The sequence below is a fragment of the Carassius carassius genome, chromosome 20, assembly GCF_963082965.1.
Source record: "Carassius carassius chromosome 20, fCarCar2.1, whole genome shotgun sequence".
Lineage (NCBI taxonomy): Eukaryota > Metazoa > Chordata > Actinopteri > Cypriniformes > Cyprinidae > Carassius > Carassius carassius.
This window is the reverse complement of record NC_081774.1, coordinates 927670-947669: the sequence shown is the minus strand read 5'-3', so window position 1 is coordinate 947669 and position 20000 is coordinate 927670. Positions and strand designations below refer to the sequence as shown.

The following is a 20000-nucleotide window of genomic DNA, read 5'->3' as shown; positions in this document are numbered from 1 at the left end:
TGGGAATCATGTGAACACAATTATTGCAGTGCATTCATTACAATTTCTGTTGTGCAAAACAATAGTTTGATATCGTAGTGTTAATCTTTGGATTGTTATTTCATGCTATTATACATTTACATTATGGAAGATGGCGTTTATTTTAACCCTAGAAAGTATATTTCATGCAAGGAGATTCTTAAACAGCAGAGATAAATGACAAAGAAGCTCATCTGCTGCTTCATGCTGCCATCTAGAGGACATTATGACTACTTAAAACACATTTAATTCATCAAGCAAATATAAATAATTGAAAGATATTGCTTGATTACAATGTCATTAGTTTAATATACATTCATTTGCCACGAATCATTTAAATTAACAAACAATAGTCTTGACTCCAGACTCTTCCAAACGAGTCATTTCAGTGAGAGATTTGTTCGATTCCGTTGAACCCGCGAGAATGAATCACTTGAACACGAATCATTTGGTAACGAACTCCACAATGAATCCCACCAGCAAACGATTCTGCACCGAAACATTTCAATAAACATGAAATCTGCTGTCAAACACTGAGAGAGATTCCAGAACTGAAACTCCAATGAACAAGCAGATCATCCGTGACTCGAAACATCGAATCTTTGAGTCGATTCAATCGAATCTCAGCGGTTTATTCGATGTATGCGATGTTGGTTAACGTTTACAGTGCATTTAATGCCATTTACAACATTTTAAATGCCATCTGGATGACAATCATTATGCCTTTCTGCGATTTTCAGGTTAGTATGAGTTTTAGTTCGTTCACAAATGAGTCATGAGTAAATACGACGTCCTCTAGAAGTGTCTTAAAACATTCAAAATGTCTGAATGCCACTAAATGAGATAAGAAAATAGCCAAATAAATGTTATTTGTTATAAAGAAAGATATGCAAACTGGTTTGTTCAGTTTAAAATGTAAAACGGGTCAGATTCTGACACATTTGTAGTGAATGAATACTTCTCGGAGTCAGCGAATCAATACTGTATCAATACAGTCAGTGTGAGTAATGATATATTATATAACTGCTCATGTCAGTAAATGAACAAACACGACAATGATTAAAGACCAAACTTTTTTTTTTGGTCATAATCTGAACAACTAGATGAGCATTGGTTAGTTACAGCAGTCAGTAACACTGTTAGTGGTTTATGTGCATGCGTCTGCTTTCTCTCTCCAGCCACAGATTCATATATGTGCAAGATGCTACACACACACACAAACAGTGCTGTAAACTAAAATGCATGTGTGGAGAGTTGAACATTCAGTGCGTCTCTGTACCAAACACACCCCGCAAAAATCAGCTTCTTGACCCGTGTTCTTGTCCTGCTTTCCCGTACAAATTCGAAACATTCTTAGAACAAGATACATGCAAAAAGATGCACAATAAATAGTTTTTTTTGTATAATTCATCAAAATGAAGAAAAACAAGAATAAACACGTGCCAGTGGAGTTAGAAAAATTATTTAGCTTTCCCTTTGAAGTAAGAACTTGTTTCTGACCCTATTGGCAGATATTTTTTCTTCTTGTTTGAAGCGTAAACTCACCTCATTTTGAGACAATCTGATTCTCAAGTAAATGCATCTTAATTTAAAAATGTTTAGACATTTGTATTGGAAAACAAGACTAAAATACCATCATATTTGCTGTGCACATATGCTTTTGTATTATAAAACAGAACTTTAAACTAGTCAAATAACGCCAGGCATTTCCCGTCCTCCTCACTGGCTGTATTTGCTTAGGTTAAAAACAAAAAAGCTATAAAATGTTGTTTTTTAGCTACCGCGCGCTGTGGTTGAACTGCTGAAGTTTGCTTAGCAGGATCTGCATGAGGTCAAAGGTCATGAAGCTGATGCCGACGGCGATGGGCCCTTTGACCCAGTTCATGCTCAGGCCCTTGTAGAGGCCACGGATCACGCCCTCCTCCCTCACGATGTCCCGCATGGTGCCCGAGATGCTGCTGTAGGTGCGTCCAGTGACCCCCGCCGTCTGCATGCGTCTGCGCACCACGTCCAGCGGGTAAGAGGCCGACTGACCGATCAATCCTGCGCACGCACCGAACGCCAGACGCTCGTACGAGAACGGCTGAGAGCGGCCCGTGTGCTCTGAAACAGACAGAGGAGACTACTGAATACTGGAAACAACTACTAAAACAGGGCTAAATAAAAAATAAATGATTAACAATATCTTGTAAATATTTAGAATATAATGCACATTAATAATAATAATAAATAAAAATGGCCAATAATAATTTTTTATATATAAAATTTAATAAAACAACATACATGCTTATGTTAATAATAATAATAATAATAAAAAATTGCCAATTAAATAACACACACACACACACACACACATATATATATATATATATATAAAATATAATAAATCAAAATATACATGATCATGTAGGTTAATAATAAATAAATAAAAATGGCCAAATAAAGCATTTTTTTTTATAAATATGAAATGTACTAAAGACAATATACTTGCTAATGTACGTTAATAATAATAATAATAAAAAAATAAAAATGGCCAATTAAATAAATCATATATATATATATATATATATATATATATATATATATATATATTAATATCATTTTCCTTTTTTGTTCAGGTCTACTAAATAATATAAACCGATACAGATTTTTGCTTTTAATAATGTTTTATTAAATGCTGGAATTCACATTAACTAAGATTAATAAATTATTTAAAATGTTAATTTCAATGTTTATTAATACATTATTAAAATCTAAAGTTGCATCTGTTAATATTATTTAGCAGAGCTGAGCTAACATGAACTTAAATGAACAGCCATAGTTTTATTAAATAACATTAACAAAGATTAATAAATATTGTAACAAATGTAATGTATATTGTTAAAATTAGTCAGCCAATGAGATCTTATTGATAAATCTTGCTGTCTTATGTGGTGCAATTAAAATCTAAACTAAACACAGTCAATTATTTGAAACTGAAACCCAAATATAGATAATAATAAAACGGAAGCTGATTAAATTTCAAAGCTATGATAACCCTGAATCACACAGAGTTGGGCTTTACCTGCGTGGATTTTCTTGAACGTCTCGTAGGTGAAGAAACTGAGTCCTGCGTACGGCATAATGCCGAGGATTGTGGGAGTGAAGCCTTTGTAGAGCGTCTGTAACCCCTCCTCACGAGAGATTCGGACGAACACCTGCAGGATGTTGCTGTACCTGACCAGCAACGACATCACACAGCGACATCACACAGTGACATCACACAGCGACATCACACAGCGACATCACACAGTGACATCACACTGCCACATCACACAGCGACATCACACAGTGACATCACACTGCCACATCACACAGCGACATCACACAGCGACATCACACAGTGACATCACACTGCCACATCACACAGTGACATCACACAGCGACATCACACAGTGACATCACACTGCCACATCACACAACGACATCACACAGCGACATCACACAGCGACATCACACAGCGACATCACACAGCGACATCACACAGCGACATCACACAGTGACATCACACAGCGACATCACACAGTGACATCACAATGCCACATCACACAATGACATCACACAGTGACATCACACAATGACATCACACAGCGACATCACACAATGACATCACACAGCGACATCACACTGCCACATCACACAATGACATCACAGATGCTCTGACGCATATATGTGCAAAATAATGTGTAGACACATAAACACAAGATTTCCGGTGTCAAAATAAAAGTCACATCCATTTATATATCATTAAATATACACACTTTATCATTATATAACCATACACATTTTTTCTAATATTTAACCTAAATCAGTGAGTAATGTGTTTATGTTGCATTCATGTGCTATCATAAATACAAGCTTCCTGATCATGCTATTTCATGAAGAACTTGAGTATCAACTCAATACTTTGTATTGCAGAAGCATGAAATGAAAGTGATGATAATAATGAAAAAATTATAATAATGAAAGTACTACATCTAAGAAGGGGTTAAATTGGGATTTAAAATTGTTAATTTCGAGCTTATATATATATATATATATATATATATATATATATATATATATATATATATATGTGTGTGTGTGTGTGTGTGTGTGTGTGTGTATTGTTAGAAAATATTTGTATTTTAAATAAATGCTCTTCTTCATAACTTTTTCATAAATTAAGTCATTTACACTGAAAAATACAACTGCATTGTTTTTAAATATTTTTGAATATACAAACAAGAAATGGTGGTGGAAATTATACGCTGCAATGAAATTAAAACGGCAGTAGTGAGAGTTTAATGAATGCCTTAGCCCCCTAAACCTTAGCTCCGCCCCCTGAGTGAGTGTCATCAGTCCTCCATTGTTTCACTGCTGGAGCAGATGTAGACAAGAATGACTCCTAAGAGATTGAGGTGTTCTGTTGTTAGATGTAATGAACTCAGCAGTCGTCATTTACTCCTGACATCTGAGTTGCTGAAGATGCAGTGGATTGTGTTTGTTTCTGAAGGGAATGCATCCTCTGATCTACATAAATGTGTTTATGTTTGCACGAATCATTTGTTATCAAGCTTCGCCTACAGAAGAAGTGAGTGTAAGGTTTTTAATGAATATTAGCAAATCGCCTTTCCTAATAATGTTTTTGTTAGAAAGTTCTGTGGCTAAAGTAAACAGTCTCATGAGAACAGAACAGGAAGGGAGGGGCGGAGTCAGCAGAGCTCATTAGCATTTAAAGGAACATACGCTAAAACAGCTTGCTGTAAACCAGGGGTCTCCAACCTTTTTGTGAGTGAGGGCTCCCTGAAGGGATAAAATAGTCTTGAGGGCTACTTGTTTGATATAGGCACACACACGCGCACACACACACACACACACACACACACACACAGTTTCAAGTTTTGAAAAATACAACAACAAACAGTAATATTGTTAAATATTACAACTATTGAATATATAATTACCGTATATACCCGAATATAAGACAAGTTTTTTTGTCCTAAAAATAGGCGTTTTTGTCCTAAAAAATGTGGGTTCGTCGCGATATAGACAAAATCACGGGGGGAAAGGGAGAAAGAACAACGGCATAAATATGAAATAGTGACTGAATGATATACTTTACATACTTGCATGTAAAATTAGAAAAGCAACATAATATCTGTGTTTAACTAAATTAAAACGCTGCTCCTCTGCCGCACGATACGCAGAGAGAACAAGAGAGGTGCGCGCATGAGACGCAGAGCGAGAGAGAGAGAGAGAGACAACAGAGAGGTGCGCGCGCGCGAGACGGCGAGAGAGAGAGAGAGAGAGAGAGAGAGAGAGACGTGCAGATTCTAAATATTTTAAATTATTGAATTATTTTATTATGTTTTAATGGTATATGAAATGTCACCAATAGTTATTTTCTCATTTTATAACATTATCATAAAAAAAATGAAAGATTACAATTCAGGCTATTTATAGAACGTGCTCGGCGGTCGACTCAGAGACTCCACGCGGGCTACCAGGTGCCCGCGGGCACCATGTTGGAGACCACTGCTGTAAACAGAGCTATTTTGAACGGGTAAAAAGGGTGTTGTTTTACACAACCACTGAGAAATTTTAATTAAAGTATGTTATAGACTTTTCATTAAAGCAGTCATCGGATGCCCATTTTCCACAAGTTGATATGATTCTTTAGTGTCTAAATGAAAAGTTTGTAACATAGGTTGGTTAAAATTTCTCAATGATAGTGTAAAAAACACTTCTTTTTTTTACCCTGTCAGAAACAGCTCTTTTCAGAGCTATATATATTGTAGCTATTTTCTTTAAATGTTAATGAGCTCCACTGACTCCGCCCCGCTCTGACGTCTCAAAGACAGGCATCTGAGATCGGCTCGATTTGAGAAAGGGGAAATGATTTAACAAGACAAAAAAAAAAAACACTGTGGATTTTTATCATTATAGTGTGGTTGTGTACACACACTGTCAACACACATTTAAGTTCAAACAACTTGTAAAAGTGCATACGATGACCCCTTTAGATGACCCTAAAGAATTATATCAACTTGTGGAAAATGGGCATTTCCTGTAGCCTTGTAGCCTCATGTCGATGATGCAGGTCTTACATCTCTTTGGGTGTGACGGCCATGCGAGCTCGGACCATGTCCAGAGGATATGTGATCATGGTAGCTGTGGTTCCTGCCAGCGAACCGGCCAGCAGCCGCGGCACAGGAGGCAGAGCTCTGCAAAACAACACGCTGTTTCATTTCTTATTTGGAAGTTGTTTCGGCTAAATGAACAGAAGAAGAGTTAATTTGCAAAAACACTCCATTTAAATTTTTATTTTTTAGAAATCAATCCAAAGTAATATCAATATAACTGCAGTTGGGTGATTTGATTAAGTACTAATAACTCAAACAAATACAGGTAACTTAAAAAATTAAAGTGTCTGTGTATTTGTATATATATAATAAATATACACAATACACATATATTATGTAAACAAAAAACTTTTAACAGACTTTTTAAACAGATAACTCCAAAAGTCATTTTTAAATAATAAATAGACTTATCAGCTTCTGTTTACAAACAACAAGAGCGCTCAGTTCACTTTTGTTCTTTAAAACTTTATACTTTTTTCTTTTTGCAAATGAACTCATGTGAATGTCCATGTAAATGTGCAGTAATGAAGCAGCAGAGAGTATCATCTCACTCACTTGCCCTGGAAGCCGTAATACTGCCCCAGAATCCTCTTGTATTGTTCATGACCGCAGAACTGGATGGCTGCGTATGGAATAACGCGCACCATTGTTGCCGAGTTTCCCCTCCACAGACTGAAGAAGCCATCCTTCAGATACGTCCGGTAAATCAACCTGTACGCCTCCTGCAGACCACAAACATCCCAGAATAAAACTGAAGTTTTTGTGCAATCCAATACCATTTAAACATCACAAGCATTTCAAATCATATTCAAAACCACTGACACAGTACAGTACAGTATTACAGTATTCACAAAGACGGAGGAAACACTCACCTTAGCAGAGAATCTATTTGACGACACTGAAATGAGAAGATAAAGAGAAACATTCAGAGTTCAGCTGATAAAGAATAAATTCAATTTTAAAGCACTATATAAAATATGGATTGCTATTTATTGTGCAACTACAAGGTTTATTACTTTAGCTTGAAACAGGATATCAGCTTTGAATTGTAAATTACGCCAAATTTTAGTTCGAAGACACACAAAAAAAATGGCTATTCACTTGCTAATCATGCTAGCAAAACGCTAGTAACATGCTAATCATGCTAGAAAAATGCCAGTCACTCGCTAATCATGTTAGCAACTTGCTAGTAACATGCTAATCATGCTAGAAACACGTTAGTAACTTGCTAATTATGCTAGCAATATGCTAGTAACATGTTAATCATGTTAGAAACAGGCTAGTCACTTGCAAACCATGCTAGCAAAACGCTAGTAACATGCTAATCATGCTAGAAACACTCTAGTAACTTGCTAATCAAGTTAGCAACAGGTTAGTAACATGTTAATCATGCTATAAACAGGCTAGTCACTTGCAAACCATGCTTGCAAAATGCTAGTAACATGCTAATCATGTCAGAAATATGCTAGTAACAGGGTAATCATGATAGTAGCATGCTAATCATGCTTGAAACAGGCTAGACCCTTGCTAATCATGTTAGCAACATGCTAGTGACATGTTAATCATGCTAGAAACAGACTAGTCACTTGTTAAACCAAACTAGAGGTATTTCGTATTGCTTGGCAGGAAAGTAACCTATCCTACAGAAAAGCATTAAAAACTGCTAGATCCGATTACTTTTCTTCTCTTTTAGAAGAAAACAAACATAACCCCAGGTATTTATTCAATACAGTGGCTAAACTAACGAAAAATAAAGCCTCAACAAGTGTTGACTTTTCCCAACACCACAGCAGTAATGACTTTATGAACTACTTTACTTCTAAAATTGATACTATTAGAGATAAAATTGCAACCATTCAGCCGTCAGCTACTGTATCACATCCGACAGTGCACTATAGACCCCCTGAGGAACAGTTCCACTCATTCTATACTATAGGAGAGGAAGAATTGTATAAACTTGTTAAATCATCTAAACCAACAACATGTATGTTAGACCCTATACCATCTAAGCTCCTAAAAGAGGTGCTTCCAGAAGTCATAGATCCTCTTCTGACTAATATTAATTCATCATTGAGTCTGAGTGGCGCCGATACAGGATGGCTGCCTCCGTGACGTGCTCTGCAGTTGTTTTTGTGTTTTTGTTAGTTTGTCCTGTCTTTAGTTATATTCCTGCAATCAGTTTCACCAGGGACGAATTGCTGGATATTCGGCAACACACATCTCCCGATATTTCACCGGTTTTCGACTATTCTGATGTTTTGCTGGACATTCTTGTCGGCGGAGCGGCTGCGCTGATCACACGCTTCAAGAGGACGCGCAGACGGGGAAAAAGAGCTGGCGCGCTCGTGAGACTCAGAAAACGCGGATTTCGAACGCCGTTGCCTAGCATCCATCTGGCAAATCTCCGCTCTCTACCCAACAAAACGGACGAACTGCTTCTGCTCTCTCGGACAAATAAAGATTTCTCTCACTCTGCTGCTTTGTGTTTCACGGAAACTTGGCTGAATGACACCATACCGGACAGCGCGCTCCATCTGCCGGACTTTCAGCTGTTTAGAGCGGATCGCGACGCAGAATCAACGGGGAAATCGCGCGGCGGCGGGACATGCTTTTACATCAATGAACGGTGGTGTACAGATGTAACTGTGTTAAAGAAGACGTGCTGCTCAAATCTCGAAATGCTCTTCATTAACTGCAAGCCGTTCTATTCGCCGCGGGAGTTTCATTCGTTCATTCTGGTTAGTGTTTACATCCCTCCTCAAGCGCACGTGAGCTCAGCTTTACAGAAACTCGGATCACAGAGACAGAACAACAACACCCAGACTCTGTTTTAATCATTCTTGGGGACTTTAATAAAGCCAATCTCTCCCGTGAACTGCCAAAATACAGACAGCATGTTACATGTCCCACCAGAGACAGTAATATATTGGATCACTGTTACACAACAATAAAGGATGCATTTCACTCTGTTCCACGAGCAGCTTTGGGACGTTCTGATCACCTTATGGTTCATCTTATACCGACCTACAGGCAGAAACTAAAATCAGCTAAACCTGTATTAAGGACTGTAAAAAGATGGACTAATGAAGCAGAGCAGGATTTACAATCTTGTTTTAATCTAACTGATTGGAGGGTTTTTGAAGCTGCTGCCACCGATCTGGATGAACTCACAGAGACCGTAACATCATATATCAGTTTCTGTGAGGATATGTGTATTCCTACCAAGACTCAACTAAATTACAACAATGACAAACCGTGGTTCACTGCAAAACTCAGACAGCTCCGTCAGGCCAAAGAAGATGCTTACGTGAAGGGGACAATGTCTTGTATAAACAGGCTAAATACACACTGGAAAAGGAGATCAAAGTGGCAAAGAGGAATTATTCTGAAAAAATAAGGACTCAGTTCACTTCGAACGACTCCGCATCAGTGTGGAAAAGCCTTAAGAAGATCACCAATTACAAGACACCACCCCCCAGCACTGTGGAGAATCAACGACTGGCAGACGATCTGAACGAGTTTTACTGCAGGTTTGAAAGAACACCCATCACCTGCCCTGAACACCTCCCCACACAACCATTCACACCATTCACAACTCCTGCAACCAACCCTGAATGCCTCTCCAAACAACCGTTCACACCATTCACAGCTCCTGCAACCCATCCTGATCACCTCTCCAATCAACCGCGCTCTCCATTCACAACTTCTGCAACCAACCCTGAATGCCTCTCCAAACAACTGTTCACACCACTCACAACTCCTGCAACCCACCCTGAACACCTCTCCAATCAAGCGCTCTCACCATTCACACCTCCTGCATCCCCCCTCTCCCCCACACCTGCAATACAGATCAGCGAAGATGCGGTGCGCCAGGTCTTCCGGAAGCAGAAAAGGAAAAAAGCACCAGGCCCAGATTGCGTTACACCAGCCTGTCTGAAATCCTGTGCTGACCAGCTGGCCCCCATCTTCACAAAGATCTTCAACAGATCGCTGGAGCTGTGCGAAGTCCCTTCATGCTTCAAACGCTCCACCATCATCCCCATCCCCAAGAAACCCAAAATTACAGGACTAAATGACTACAGGCCTGTGGCTCTAACGTCTGTAGTCATGAAGTCATTTGAAAAACTGGTGCTGGCACACCAGAAAAAGCATTACTGGACCCTTGCTAGATCCTCTTCAGTTTGCCTACAGAGCAAACAGGTCTGTGGACGATGCAGTAAACATCGGACTGCATTATGTTCTGCAACACCTAGACAGACCGGGGACTTATGGGAGGATCCTGTTTGTGGACTTCAGCTCTGCCTTCAACACGATCATCCCAAACCTCCTCTTGCCCAAACTAACTCAGCTCTCCGTGCCCACCTCCGTCTTTCAGTGGATCAACAGCTTCCTGACAGACAGGCAGCAGCTAGTGAGACTGGGAAAATACACATCCAGCACCCGTACAATCAGCATCGGAGCTCCCCAGGGCTGTGTTCTCTCCCCACTGCTCTTCTCCCTGTACACTAATGACTGCACATCTAAGGACCCCTCTGTCAAGCTCCTGAAGTTTGCAGATGACACCACACTCATCGGCCTCATTCAGGACGGTGATGAGTCTGCTTACAGACAAGAGGTTAAAGAGCTGGCTGTCTGGTGCAGTCTCAACAACCTGGAGCTTAACACGCTCAAAACAGTGGAGATGATCGTGGACTTCAGGAGAAACCCCCCTGCACTCCCCCCACTCACCATCATGAACAGCACTGTGACTGCAGTGGAGTCATTCAGGTTCCTGGGCACCACTATCTCTCAGGACCTGATGTGGGACATTCACATTGACTCCATTGTGAAAAAGGCCCAGCAGAGGTTGTACTTCCTTCGCCAGCTGCCACAGGATCTGCTGAAACAGTTCTACTCCACCATCATCGAATCCATCCTCTGCACTTCAGTAACTGTCTGGTTCAGCTCAGCTTCTAAATCTGACCTCAGAAGACTACAGAGGGTAGTCCGGACTGCTGAGCGAATTATCGGTACAACCCTCCCATCTATTCAAGAACTGTACTTATCCAGAGTGAGCAAAAGGGCTGTTAAAATCACTCTGGACCCCTCACATCCAGCACACTCCCTCTTTGAACTGTTGCCATCTGGTCGACGCTACAGAGCACTGAGCACCAGAACGACCAGACACAGGAACAGTTTCTTCCCTCAGGCAATCCATCTTATGAACAGCTGATAAACTGTGGGACACACTACACTATTTATTTTATATACACTACACTTTTTATCCAACACACACACTTAGCGTACACGTAAATCTTTTGCACATAATATACATGTACATACATGGAACACACTACACTACTTATATTTATATTATATATACAAATACACTTATTTATCCAACACACATACTTAGCGTACAGTTAAAATTTTTCCACATAATATACATGTACATACATAAATGCTAATTTTAATATACCTGCCATACATTGTCAATTTGTATATTGTCAATCCTTACCCACCTATTTGTATTTTTTTGTATTTTTTATTCCTTATTGTGTTTTTTGTTCTGTGGCTGTTATGTTGCACTGCGGAGCTCTGTCACGAAAACAAATTCCTCGTATGTGTGAACATACCTGGCAATAAAGCTCATTCTGATTCTGATTCTGATCATTGTCATTAGGATATGTCCCCAAAACCTTCAAACTGGCTGTTATTAAGCCTCTCATCAAAAAACCACAACTTGACCCCAAAGAACTAGTTAATTATAGACCAACCTCGAATCTCCCTTTTCTGTCCAAGATACTAGAAAAGGTGGTATCCTCACAATTATATTCCTTCTTAGAGAAAAGTGGTATATGTGAGGATTTCCAGTCAGGATTTAGACCGTATCATAGTACTGAGACTGCTCTCCTTAGAGTTACAAATGATCTGCTCTTATCATCTGATTGTGGGTGTATCTCTCTATTAGTTTTATTGGATCTTAGTGCTGCGTTTGACACAATTGACGACAACATTCTTTTGCATAGACTTGAACACTTTTTGGGCATTAGTGGAAATGCATTAGCATGGTTTAAATCGTACTTATATGACCGCCATCAGTTTGTAACAGTAAATGAAGATGTATCATATCGATCACAAGTGCAGTATGGAGTACCTCAAGGCTCAGTACTAGGGCCGCTACTCTTTACACTTTATATGTTACCCTTGGGAGATATCATCAGGAAACATGGTGTTAGCTTTCACTGTTATGCTGATGATACTCAGCTCTATATTTCTTCACGGCCCGGTGAAACACACCAATTTGAAAAACTAATGGAATGCATTGTCGATATAAAAAACTGGATGACGAGTAATTTCTTACTGCTAAATTCTGAAAAAACAGAGGTGTTAATTATAGGACCTAAAAACTCTGCTTGTAATAACCTAGAACACTGTCTGAGACTTGATGGTTGTTCTGTCAATTCTTCGTCATCAGTTAGGAACCCAGGTGTGCCATTTGATCGCAATCTTTTCTTAGAAAGCCACGTTTCTAGCATTTGTAAAACGGCATTTTTCCATCTCAAAAATATATCTAAATTGCGGCCTATGCTCTCAATGTCAAATGCAGAAATGTTAATCCATGCATTTATGACCTCAAGGTTAGATTATTGTAATGCTTTATTGGGTGGTTGTTCTGCACGCTTAGTAAACAAACTACAGCTAGTCCAAAATGCAGCAGCAAGAGTTCTTACTAGAACCAGGAAGTATGACCATATTAGCCCGGTCCTGTCAACACCTGAGACCAGGACAACTAGAGCCCCAGATACAGATCCCCTGTAAAGACCTTGTCTCAGAGGAGCACCAGGACAAGACCACAGGAAACAGATGATTCTTCTGCACAATCTGACTTTGCTGCAGCCTGGAATTGAAATACTGGTTTCGTCTGGTCAGAGGAGAACTGGCCCCCCAACTGAACCTGGTTTCTCCCAAGGTTTTTTTCTCCATTCTGTCACCGATGGAGTTTCGGTTCCTTGCCGCTGTCGCCTCTGTCTTGCTTAGTTAGGGTCACTTCATCTACAGCGATATCGTTGACTTGATTGCAAATAAATGCACAGACACTATTTAACTGAACAGAGATGACATCACTGAATTCAATGATGAACTGCCTTTAACTATCATTTTGCATTATTGACACTGTTTTCCTAATGAATGTTGTTCAGTTGCTTTGACGCAATGTATTTTGTTTAAAGCGCTATATAAATAAAGGTGACTTGACTTGACTTGGCTAATCACAGTAGTAACATGCTAATCATATGCTAGTAACAGGGTAATCATGCTAGTAACATGCTAATCATGCTAGAAACAGACTAGTCACTTGCTAATCATGTTGCCAACACACTAGTAACATGTTAATCATGCTAGAAACACACTAGTCACTTGCAAATCATGCTAGCAACACGCTAGTCACTTGCTAATCACACTAGTAACATGCTAATCATGTCAGAAATATGCAAGGAACAGTAATCATTAGGGCTGCTCCGATTACGATCGTCCGAACGGCCACGTTCATTTTCAGTGTTTATTTGCGCATCTTCTCAGTTAACAACGGCTCTGCGTAGTAACAGCTGCTCTATGTGAAATCACGCACCTGATGGAATTTACCACTGATTAGAGAACCGGCTTTACTGACAAGATGGGCATAACGATCGGCCGATCGTGATCGGAGCACTCCTAGTAATCATGCTAATAACATGCTAATCATGATAGAAACAGGCTAGTCAATTGCTAATCCCGCTAGCAACATGCTAATCATGCCAAAAATATGCTAGTATCAGAGTAATCATGCTAGAAACAAGCTAATCATGCTAGAAACCTGTTATCAACATTTTTCTAATCGGTCTAAATTTTCAAACTTCTGGCTTTTACAACTGCTTTAAACTTTCAGGCCAGGTTTTCTAATGCCAACTTGAATGTTTTTTATCTAGTTATTATTATTAGTACTTTTACTCTAGCAGGAATCCACCAGAAGATCTAAAAGCTGTTATTTTGTTGACAGCACATTTTTACATTTTTCTTATTACAAATTTGGAAAAAGATGACAGGTGCATCGTGCTTTCAGAAATGTATGTCAGAAGTGACCCACACTCACTGGACCTAAACACATCACACAAATGACCTGTTTGGGGTGCAAAGGGGACAGGTTTGCATCATGGTTAAGTTCAGATGAACTGATCCAGTCACGCCTGACACTAAGAATCTGCACATAATGCAACGACATTCAGACATCTACAGGTCAGACTGAGTGTTTAAATACTTCAGCGCATCTGTAAATGTTTAGTCAGTCAGGGAAGGTTTTTAAGAGTTCTTGTTCTTGCCTTGGAAGATAATCTTGGTTCGGTCCAGCGGGGCGATGGATGTTTTGGCCACGGCTCCTGCAAATGCCCCCGAGAACAGAGAGTTCAAGACTGTGGGACCCTGGTTAAAACCCTGCGCGCACACACACACACACACACACACACATACAGAGATCAAAGATTAGCTCTGATTCTTCTCATCAGGTCACAGCATGCTAAACAACTGAAAACTACAGACTAGTCTTCTGTTTGAGCAGCACTTAGTCACTTTTTATACAAAACAATGAATTTGCCCTTTCAATCTAAATATGAAGGCTCCAAAAACAACCTCCGATATGATCCTTTTCCTGACAGATTCAATTAAAAAGTTTTCTACATGCTACAAATTAAGGCTGCACAATTTAAAATGTGATATCAAATAAATTTATTTATTTTAATGACTCTTATTCTAATTTTAAAAGTGGTACATTATTTTGTGCTTCAAATCAACCCATACAATTTTTCACTAAGGAGCTGTGAAGTGATATGCACACTGGCTAACCGGATTATTATAATGAATGTAAACAAAACCCCCCCCAAAAGATTTAATTTCTTAAAATACATTTTTTTAACTGAAATAAAAAATTAATTATTATTATTTTATTTCGGCTAGTTGCTGAAAAGAAACATTTCTCATTTAATTTAACTGGATGCACTAAATTAGCTAAAACTAAAATAAATTTTAAAAAATTAAAATTATAATATAAATTAAAATAAAAATGCAAAAAAACAACAACTAAAAAAATACTTTTTGACTTTCTGTGGACTGGAAACACTTGAGATGCTGCTGCATGAATGAAGGCCAGCCTAACCTCACAAACAGGTTTTTACATTTGCATTCTTTAACAACTCAATGACTGATATGGTGCAATTATTTACATTGAAATACAATGCAACAGTCCTGTTATAATTCACTTGCCCTCAAGCCATATCCAGATGATCACAAAAGATGTCTACAATAACATAAGGATGTGTAAATAATGACAGGATTTTCTTCAATCTTTCTTGAAATAATTCAGTAAAATCTCATTGGTTGTTCTCTGCTGTGGGCGGGTTCAGAAGAGCGTATTCTCACCTCTGATTGGCTGGAGGCGGGGAATGGCAGCACTTCGCCCTTTGACAGCGCCCCCTGGTGTTCTGTGTTCCCCATTCCAACCTGATCCATTCATAGACGCCAACGCAGAGCAGGCTCGCTGGCCCAGCACGCAAACACACACACACACACACACACACACAACAAACCTGGAACGACAAGAGGGAAATATTAGAAAGCTACACCATATCATATAAAGGTGCCAAACACATCATATAGCTTTTCTGCAAAAACTCCTTCTAGATAAAAAAGAACCTCACTGTAACAACCAAAGTAATCCATACATACAAAGAAAACAAAACAAATAAGTTCAGATATTAAGTTATGTGTACAGATTTTCTATACAGGAGGCATCTTGAAGCGGTCACTACCAACTAAGGCTTTTGTACAAAGTATTAAATACATTAAATAGTTTTTCCTTGTATCATTCCATTTTATTACAGATAACTAAATTAATAGTTTTTTTTTCTTCTTTGCATGTATGGATTACTTGGGTTGTGACCGACATCTGATGAAAATTTCATGTCAAACATTCCTTTAGAAACATATTTACTGAGAAAAATGGTGACGTGTTCAATACTTAATTTACGCACTGCATATGTTAAAGAAAAATGATTAAAACGAAAAAACAACAAAACTTTACCTAAAATTAAAATCATCAATAATACAATTCAAAATTTTGAGATAAAGTTAAGGTCCCATATTGTACAATTTTCTGGAGTTTTATTTTAGGTTTTGATGTCCTTAAGAATATATATTTTGCCAAAGACCATCTCATTATATTTTTACAGCTCTTTTCTCAGGAGGTCTGCTAAGAACAGGCACGATTTTAGCCTGTCTAATTAATATTCATGAGCCTCTCTTCTGATTGGCCTGTTGTTTTCTGAGTGACGCATGGTCAAGCCAACCTGAGAGCTTAAAATATCATCTTGTTGTGATGTTGGGTGCCCGAATCAATGTAATACAGCCTCAGATTAGAAATTTGATTGCATATCTGCTTCCACTGCCAGACAAACAAATCGATTAATAGCTGTGATCAAAACTACTAAATGTTTAAAAAAAAATCCAAGATTTTTACTCTTTAATTGCCAAGTTCATAAATGATGTCACTGATTTGGGGAAAAAAACACACACAAAATGACTTGTTTTTCAATATAAAAAGTGATTGTGGACTGGATTTTTTTTTTTTTTACCTTTTATCACAGTCTTGGGCATGTCAAAGATTAGTAACAACATTGGCTTTGATTGTTCGTTTTTGTGCAGCAGCAGATTTTAATTTTTCCCCCTCATTTACTGTTCGTGGCTGTGTTTGCCCCATTGACCTCCATTATAACTACATTTTTTGATTGCAAACCCATGACACAATAAAATCATGCATTCTTGATGGTTGGTGGTCGCTGGAGGGGTCAGGCTGCATAATCATTTCTAAACCTTCAGTACAAATCATGCCCTTTCTCATGTTGCTTGCTGCTCTTCTCACCATCAAATGACCAGCAGGATGGCATGCAAGTGTTTAAATCCACTTGTTTTTGTTTGGTCTGTACTTCTCACCATCAAAAGGCATCAGGTGCATAAATTAAATGGTGCTACCTAGTGATCAACTGTAAAACTATCAAGAATGCATCTTTTTATGGTGTCATGGGTTTGCAATCAAAAAATGTTGTTATAATGGAAGTCAATGGGGCAAAAACAGCCACGAACAGTAAATGAGGGGGAAAAAATTTAAATCTGCTGCTGCACAAAAACTAACAAGTCATCAAAACCAATGTTGTTACTAATCTGTGACATGCCCAAGACTGTGATAAAAGGTGAAAAATTATCCACTCCACAATCATGTTTTATATTGAAAATAAGTAATTTTGTGTGTTTTTACCCACACATCAGTGACGTTATTTATGAACTTGGCAATTAAGAGTAAAAATCTTGATTTTTTTTTTTTTAAACAATTAGTAGTTTTGATTAGTTGTTTTGATCAGGAATGAGGTTGATTTACAGATTTATGCAAAAAAAAAAAAAAAAAAATGAAAAAAAAAAAAAATGTATCTGATACATTTTTACAGCAGTTTAATTTAGTGGATGTTTTTATCCCGAACATAACAAAAGGGTAGTGAATTTGAACAACTCACAAGGGTAACTACCCTGAACTAGCGGCCAGTCAAACCTGAGCTCTGTTCTCAGCAGAGGAGGAGAATGAGGCTCAGTGGGTGAAAGGTCCTTCAGACTGACAAACATTCAGCGCATACAAACCCTTCAGACCCTCTAAAGTCCTGCAGACGCACAACCTTGAAATGCTGCATGGCTTGTCACATGTGACGCACTCAATCGCTGTAATCCTGAGAGATCTAGAATGTTTGGTGATTCATGATTAAAGGTTTTTAACAGCTTTTAAACCCCAGGTTAAGCAACATTCTACAGTTGAGATTTTCATGCATGAAACTGCATTTAACTAAACTTGGTTTCAATGTTTCACAATGTTTATACACTGAAGAGAAAACCTGGTGTTGAAAACATTTTCACTCAGAAATTACTATAGATTTCACAAAGAAACGGCAAGACTTTATTTGAATGATCTTTGTTGTAGTTAAAACATCATAGTTAATGGGTAAAATATTGATCCTGTGAAACCTACAATAAGATTATCGTGTTAAAAAGGACACGGGTTAAAGAATTTCAAGAGTGAAAAGGTTTTTTCATGATTAAATCACCAAGGCAACTGAGAGCAGAATCTGTTCCCCATTGGGTTGAAGTATTGGGACCTTTTCCAAAACTGTTTGCCTCGCTCTTTTTCATGCTCCCTGCAGATCCAAAGACAGATCCACTGAAAGCCTTTTGTGATTTGCAAGGAGTGGAAATATCAAACAGCCAACAAAAATAACAACAGCGAACTAACTGTGACCGTATAAACACGTGCAACAGCTCATGAGGAACTGGGCGCATGCATAGAAAAGTGACCTTAACATGCTAAGGCAGGCTATAAATGTGACAAAGCAAGGCTTTTCCATTGTTTAGATGCCACTTAATATAATCACCCTTGTGCACATATTAAAATTTTAAAGACAGCTACTGTATATATTTCCATTTATAAAGACCCAATTTATACTGTGCAAAATTATATATATAAATGTGTAAAACATCCAATTTTTTATTCCATTATTTACTTTTTCTTTTACTATAGTACTGTTCTGGTAGATGCATTATTTATTTTAATATTTAATTTAATTTTTTATGCATTTTAATTAATTAATTTAAAAAATATATATTTACATTTCATTTATGCATGCTATTTAAAAAATATTAATAAACTTTCCCACATACTGTACCCCTAAACCTCAGTCTGGTTTCTTATCAGCATAATGTAATAAATATCACATATTTTTGATGCAATAAAACATTGTGTTTAATAAAAATGACGTCAAATGAAATCGTCCGTTATTAAATATTTAACGTCACTCGGATGAACTCATGACACATTTCTCAATAACAGTATCACAGTGCTTTAGCCTGCTAGCAAGACAACTGTCATCATGCTTACCTGGCTGTCGGACAGCACCTATTGTAGCTCTCTGGGTAAATTCACGAGAAAAACACCGACTTTAACGGAATCTGGTGACGATGTGCTCAAACATTCCCATGCTGTTGGGTCTTCTAAGCTCATAAACAAACATATGATGAAGTTATAAACTCCAGTCACCATCCACTCACATACAGTAGGCAGCCAGTCAGTCACCATCCACACTACAAACCCGCTCGCGTCAAACTAACGCGCGGCTGCAGGCGACACAGTTTTGCAGGAAAGCCGTTTAAACACGTTTTATTTCATTTTCCGCGACTTTAAGCTGATTTACTTGCGTACTTCACGAGTCTGAGTGCGAGTGGTGCTGCTGTCAGACTTGCACTCGAGCGTTGAAGGGCGAGACCCGGTGCATTGTGGGAGTTGTAGTACGGAGCGGGAGCGCGCTTGGCGTAGTAGAAAGGGTAGGGTTTGAAGTTTTATCGAGAATAAAACAGAAACAGCGAGAAAGGCGTGCATATTATATTTAGTATTATGTTATCGACGCGAGTATCACGCCTTTGGACGGGATGTGATAATAATGAAAGATTGTACCAAATAATTAGTACGGTATTTGGTATTCAGATCATAATAATGACTTTATATTTATTTAAAGCACAGCTGAATCACTGCTCGTTAGCAGGAACTAATACTAAAAACCCTTAAAACCCTTATATTTATGGCAGTAACACTGACGTTTGATATACAGTATCAGTACTGTACTATATAGTACATAGAATATCACAATATTTATTTTTACAATAAAATATATCACAATACAGTTTTATATTTTTTTACAATAAACTATATCAATTTAGTTT

At 38.2% G+C, this 20000-nt stretch overlaps 1 protein-coding gene across 1 annotated transcript; it reads right to left on the bottom strand.

The window, feature by feature from the left end:
* Positions 1-1259: 1259 nt before the first annotated feature.
* LOC132095967 (mitochondrial coenzyme A transporter SLC25A42-like) lies at positions 1260-19572 on the bottom strand. Its single transcript, XM_059501066.1, has 8 exons — positions 19162-19572; positions 15612-15778; positions 14519-14630; positions 7055-7080; positions 6738-6904; positions 6147-6263; positions 3083-3234; positions 1260-2121 (listed from the first exon to the last, which is right to left on the bottom strand). The coding sequence occupies exons 2-8, from the start codon at positions 15699-15701 to the stop codon at positions 1796-1798; spliced, it is 990 nt and encodes a 329-aa protein (XP_059357049.1). The 5' UTR covers positions 15702-15778; positions 19162-19572; the 3' UTR covers positions 1260-1795.
* Between the last annotated feature and the right edge of the window lie 428 nt (positions 19573-20000).